The following is a 6,598-nucleotide window of genomic DNA, read 5'->3' on the forward strand; positions in this document are numbered from 1 at the left end:
AGCAGCTCCTGCTGCTATAAATACATGTCTCCTTGCAGTCTCTCGAGCACACACCCAACCATTGCAAGTTTGCAACCTCAAGACTCTAAGTCGCTCTTCTTGCCGAGTTCTTAGGCACAGACTACCGCGGAGCTCTCAGAGCTCCAAGGAGCAACCGAGCAAGGAAGAAGATACCTTCTTCCAGCCGCCCCAAAGGAAGAAGATATGGAGATGGAGGTCGGCAGGGAGGGTGGCACAGCGGCACCACCACGGTTCTCGCTGCCGGTGGACTCAGAGCACAAGGCCAAGTCCATAAAGATATTCTCCTTCGGCAACCCTCACATGCGCGCCTTCCACCTCGGGTGGATGTCCTTCTTCACCTGCGTCGTCTCTACGTTCGCCGCCGCGCCGCTCATCCCCATCATCCGCGACAACCTCAACCTCACCAAGGCCGACATCGGCAACGCCGGGGTCGCATCTGTCTCTGGCGCCATCTTCTCTAGGCTGGCCATGGGCGCCATCTGCGACCTCCTCGGCCCGCGCTATGGATGTGCCTTCCTTGTCATGCTCTCCGCGCCAGCGGTGTTCTGCATGTCCATCATCGAAGGCCCTGCCGGATACATTACTATTCGTTTCCTCATTGGTGTCTCACTCGCCACCTTCGTGTCATGCCAGATCTGGGTGAGCACCATGTTCAACAGCAAGATCATCGGGACGGTTGGCGGCTTGACTGCGGGGTGGGGTGATATGGGTGGCGGCGCCACCCAGCTCATCATGCCTCTCGTCTTTGATGCCATCTTGGCATGTGGTGCAACTGAATTCACAGCATGGCGGCTTGCCTACTTTGTCCCGGGAATGATGTTGGTGGTGATGGGCTTGCTCGTGCTCACCATGGGACAAGACCTTCCCGATGGCAACCTCGGGAGCCTCCAGAAAAATGGTGATATGAACAAAGACAAGTTTTCAGATGTTCTCCGAGGCGCCGTCACCAACTACCGCACCTGGATATTCGTCTTCATCTACGGCTACTGCATGGGTGTCGAGCTCACCACCAACAATGTGATCGCCGAGTACTACTACGACAGCTTCCACCTCGACCTTCGTGCTGCCGGCACCATCGCTGCCTCCTTCGGCTTGGCCAATATCTTCGCGCGTCCTATGGGTGGCTACCTCTCTGACCTTGGTGCCCGCTACTTCGGCATGCGCGCTCGACTCTGGAACATATGGATCCTCCAGACTGCCGGTGGAGCCTTCTGCATCTGTCTTGGCCGCGCATCCACCCTCCCAACTTCGGTCACATGCATGGTCCTCTACTCCATTTGCGTCGAGGCCGCATGCGGAGCTGTGTATGGAGTCATCCCTTTCGTCTCCCGACGCTCCCTTGGCCTCATCTCTGGCATGAGCGGTGCCGGTGGTAACGTGGGTGGCGGGCTCACCCAATTCCTCTTCTTCACATCGTCGCAATACTCCACGGGCAAGGGGCTCCAGTACATGGGCATCATGATCATGGTATGCACGCTCCCTGTCGCGCTTGTGCACTTCCCCCAGTGGGGCTCCATGCTGCTTCCTCCCAGCGCTGGTGCCACCGAGGAGGACTACTATGGCTCCGAGTGGACGGATGATGACAAGAGCAAGGGTCTCCATGGCGCGAGCCTCAAGTTCGCCGAGAATAGCACCTCTGAGCGTGGCAGACGCAATGCCATCCTCGCCGTACCTGCCACACCGCCCAACACCACGCCCCAACATGTGTAAAGCTCGATCGACTATGTTTACCTCCGTACCATGCACACGTATATACATACGTATGCATACTGCTTGTACATGCCCTAGGGGTCGAGGTGATGCGCCCTATTAGGACGGTGTGGTTTTCCACACCACGTGACTTTGTGGGCGCATATCCAAATTCATCGTAGAGGAGGCCTTAGTCTCTCATAGGGGTTTGTATTTTGTAATATGTTATAAGAGGTTAATATGAGAATGTACATCAGTGGCCATCAATCTGTTGCACTTCCTCGTCTGCTTTGGCTGTTTACGGGAAAAATGGAAGGCAAAGTATTTTGCAATGGTGCAACTGATTTGGATCGAGAACTAAGTCACTAACAAGTTCTTATGTTGTTGCTTACAACTCCAGCACCAGACCTACAAACTGCTGAACTAAAATACACGTCATGTCGCTAGCCAGCCCTAGAAATATGGAGTACTACAACTATACGTTTAGACTTTATTATATGTAACCGATGACAGTGCAGCCAGAATATAGATTGATGTGTTGTTTACATAGCAACCACTGTGTACCTAATTTCGTACTTGATGATCCTGCGTGTGTACGGACCATAACGTACAACTGTTTGATGATGCACAAATCATGGAAAGTGCCACGCAAACAAAAGAGGCAGAGTCAACTGTTGATGATGTACACACGGTGTGAAAAGTGCCACGCCAAAAAAAGTTAATCAAAATCTAGACGAACAGCTGATAGGGAGACTGGGAGAGCACACTACCACAAGTAAGGCTTCGTTTGTCTTGGACTAGCTACTTGTCCGGCTGAATTAACGCAACGACGAACGACGAAGCCGGTGACCGTCGTTTATAATTTATAATCATCACACTATGTAATGCATGGGCGGCTACTACCACTTGACGCCAACATTAGGTTAGTGACGACGATGTAGCCGGAATTAATACATATAGCAACCTACCGTGCTCCGTACTTCTCCATGTGCGAGCCGTTAATGACTTTGTTTTCATCTAAGCCAGGTCAACACTTCGCCAGGATTTGAACGCAGCCTCATTTTATGTATTTTTCATCATCCATCGGTCCTAGTGTGGTAGAAAATGATATGTTGCTATCACTACGGGAGAGCACAGATGTGCCGACGGCCGCCGTGTGTGCCGACGGCCAAATATCGGGGCCGTCGGCACAGAAGCATCCGGACCGCGGCGATAAAGATGGCCGTCGGCGTTAAAATGGCCGTCGGCACAAGCCGGTTGCTGCCGACGGTCACCGTCGGCACAGTTCTGGCCGTCGGCACGAGACCAGATCTGGCCGTCGGCACAACATTTTTTTTCTTTTTTTTTACTACAGACCTGTGCCGACGGTTATACCGTCGGCATAGCTTTTTCTATTTACGCACGACAGTCTTCAAAAAATCATAACTAAATCATTCTAATTGAGAAAAATAAGTATAATATATCAAATTTTGAAGAAAAACAAGATCTATCATAGAAAAATATAAAAAATGGAATATTTCAAATACCTAAACAAATATTTTTAGAAATGAGCTATAATGTTCGAGGTTTCATGACTTTCACACACGCCAAAAATGAAAAAATTGTCGCTCGTGGGTCGGATTAGAAATCCGCGTCCGGGGACTTGCTTCCCATCCTAGGGTCCACACACGTGCCAAATATGATCTCGTTTCGGCAAACTATGCCATGCCGAGGCCATTTCCCACTTCATTTCCCCTAAAATCCATAGAACTTCGGACGTGATAGCCCTTTTCGTGAAGGATTTTTCAAAATAATTGTGGTATCCCAGTTTTAACAAACGGAATAGTTACTATGACATATAAAATGACGTCACGCGGCTCCGTGGGATTTTTGGACTTCGTTCAAATTGTCATCTGGCCAAAACAGGACCTCCGGGACATGCGGTATCGCCGTACCGGGCGTGCGGGTGCACCCATTTACGAACAAACTAAACGGACAAAAATTAGCACATATAATGATGCGTCATAGAACTTAAAACAATTTTTCCGGAATTTTTGGAGCGACGGATAGTTCACCCCTAGTTCAAATCTGGTCAGTTTCCAGCGGATTCGACGGGACACCGCCGGAGGCCGCATGGGTTCCCAAAATGCTAACGAGTCCACATGTCTTGTGATAGGTGGTGTGTAGGTGGTCTACTATCATTGCACGGAGGTTACATGTCATAGTAAAATACGCCCCATGTAGCTGCTTCACAAATAAAAACCGTTTGGGCACGCTAAAAATGAAAAGATGATCGTCCGTAGGTCGGTTTAGAAATCCGCGTCCGGGGTCTTGCTTCCCATCCTAGGGCCCACACACGTGCCAAATATGATCTTGTTTCAGCAAACTATGCCATACCGAGGCCGTTTCCCACCTCATTTCACCTGAAATCCATAGAACTCCGGACGTGATAGCCATTTTCATGAAGGGTTTTTAAAAATAATTTCCGTATCCCAGTTTTGACAAACGGAATAGTTACTATGACATATAAAATGACGTCACCCGGCTTCGTGGGATTTTTTTGACTTCGTTCAAAAAGCCATCTGGCCAAAACAGGGCCCCCGGGACATGCGGTATCGCCGTACCGGGTGTGCGGGTGCACCCATTCGCGAACAAACTAAACGGACAAAAATTAGCACATATAATGATGCGTCGTTGAACTAAAAACAATTTTTCCGGAATTTCTAGAGCGATGGATAGTTGACCCCTAGTTCAAATCCGGTCAGTTTCCAGCGGATACGGCGGGACACCGCCGGAAGCCGCATGGGTTCCCGAAAAGCTAACGCGTGCACATGGCATGTGATAGGTGGTGCGTAGGTGATCTACTATCATCGCACGGAGGTTTCACTTCATACTAAAATGCGCCCCATGTAGCTGCTTCACAAATAAAAACCGTTTGGGCACGCTAAAAATGAAAAGATGGCCGACCGTGGATCGGATTTGAAATGCGCATTCGGGGTCTTACTTCCCATCCTAGGGCCCACACACGTGCCAAATATGATCTTGTTTCGGCAAACTATGCCATGCCGAGGCCGTTTCCCACCTTATTTTCAATAAAGTCAGTCAAATTTAAACTAGAGGTACTTGATCTAATGCTCATGATTTTTGGGTAAGTTAACTTTGTAGGTTCAAAAGATGATATGGATGTCATATTTGTATTCCTCTCATTTTTCTGATCAATTTAGACATATTATTTGCCAAATTCGCATTTACTGATATTAATTATTCCTTATTAAATAAAAAACAAAAAATAAAAGCATTTAATTGTATTTCAAATTCTATATTATTATTATTTTTATATATTCATTGTTGTTTACTTAAATAATTGTTTAGAATTTAAAAATATAGAGGTGTGACATCACGGTCAAAGGGTTAATATGATAGATATGGTAATATTAACATCAAGGTGTCATTTCTTTCGGGGAAGCTCATCCGAAGAGAACCAAGAAGTTAAGCGTGCCGGGGCGGGAGTAGTGTGAGGATGGGTGACCAACTGGGAAGTTTGACAATAAGTGCAATTTGACCTAAGATTAAGTGTACTAAGTGTGATTGTGAAAGATTAACAAGTAAAAAAGTAGAAGAAGAAAAGTGAAAAAAAATTAAATTTTTTTTTTCAAATTTTTTTTTGAATATTTTTTCGAAAATAAATTTGAAAATTTTGAAATACTATGCCGACGGTGTTACCGTCGGCACAACAATCTATGCCGACGGCCAGTCTGTGCCGACGGTGATCGGGCAGTCCCCGACCAGAACTATGCCGACGACGCTATGCCGACGGTCACCGTCAGCACAGCCTGTGCCGACGGCCTTCTAGGCTGTGCCGACGGCTGGCGGCCGTCGGCATACAACATCTCTCCCGTAGTGTATGCTCCAGTGTGATGTTGTTGATACTAGGATAATTTGTTGCAGTGACATAGCATACGCACTCATGGAGCTTAAGAAACACTAGTGGAGAACAGGCATTTCGTCCCAAGGCCTTTCGTCCCAAGCCCATGGGAGCAATAGTCCCGGTTTTGAACCAAACCGGGTCTAATGAGGGGTACTGGTCCCGGTTCATCGTGGAAACCCTTTGGTCCCGGTCAGTTTGGGGTCTTTAGTCCCGGTTCGTAATACAAACCGGGACTAAAGGGGTGGTCTCTGGGGCAAAAGCCTTTAGTCCCGCCTTTAGTCCCGGTTCGTAATACGAACCGGGACTAAATGATTTTTTCAAAAAGAAAATGATAGAAAATTCAAAAAATAAAATGTTTTCAGATTCTTGTATGTTATGCAACCTACTATTAGGGAAAATTAAAAAATTTGAATTTTCACTTTTATTTGCAAAAAAAGGTTTGAAAAATGGTAAAACTGCATTAACTTTTGCATACGACATAACAAAATACGTATAATATATCAAAATTATCGTGGGAAAAAAGTTACATCCGAATTCACCGGGTTTACCCAGTTAGCCAATTTTTAGATTCTCAAAATTCCAAATGAATATATGAAAGGAGGAAGATTTTAGTTTTTGCCAGAAATTCAGGATTTTAAATTTTTAAATTTTATAAATTAATAATTTCATCATGCATAAAGATTACTATTACTTAACCATAAAGTTAGCCAATTTTATAGATTTTCAAAGTTTGGAAAAAAAAATTTAAAAAATTAATATTAAAGAACAATTATAATACAAATTTTAAAAAATATTTATAAAATTATAAAATTATAATATAATTATCACAACATGTTATTACATCATTAGTTTTGTTTACTAAAATAATTATTTAGAATTCGAACAATAAATAAGTGTGACATCAACCAACATGTTAATAGGATTGATATGATACTATTATCACAACATGCGCGCGAAGCACTTGGAAGCGGGATGGGAAAG

The 6,598-nt window shown here is 45.6% G+C and overlaps 1 protein-coding gene across 1 annotated transcript; it reads left to right on the top strand.

Annotated features, from left to right (window-relative positions):
* Nucleotides 1–204: 204 nt before the first annotated feature.
* On the top strand, nucleotides 205–1,731 carry LOC124686253 (high-affinity nitrate transporter 2.1-like). The gene has a single exon (XM_047220234.1). It carries the CDS (start codon nucleotides 205–207, stop codon nucleotides 1,729–1,731), a length of 1,527 nt encoding a protein of 508 aa, XP_047076190.1.
* The last annotated feature ends 4,867 nt before the right edge of the window (nucleotides 1,732–6,598 follow it).

Source organism: Lolium rigidum, chromosome 2 (genome assembly GCF_022539505.1).
Source record: "Lolium rigidum isolate FL_2022 chromosome 2, APGP_CSIRO_Lrig_0.1, whole genome shotgun sequence".
NCBI classification, from domain to species: Eukaryota; Viridiplantae; Streptophyta; class Magnoliopsida; order Poales; family Poaceae; genus Lolium; species Lolium rigidum.

Coding starts and splice junctions, on each gene's coding strand:
- LOC124686253 (XM_047220234.1), top strand. CDS start 205: ATGGAGATGGAGGTCGGCAGGGAGGGTGGCACAGCGGCACCACCACGG.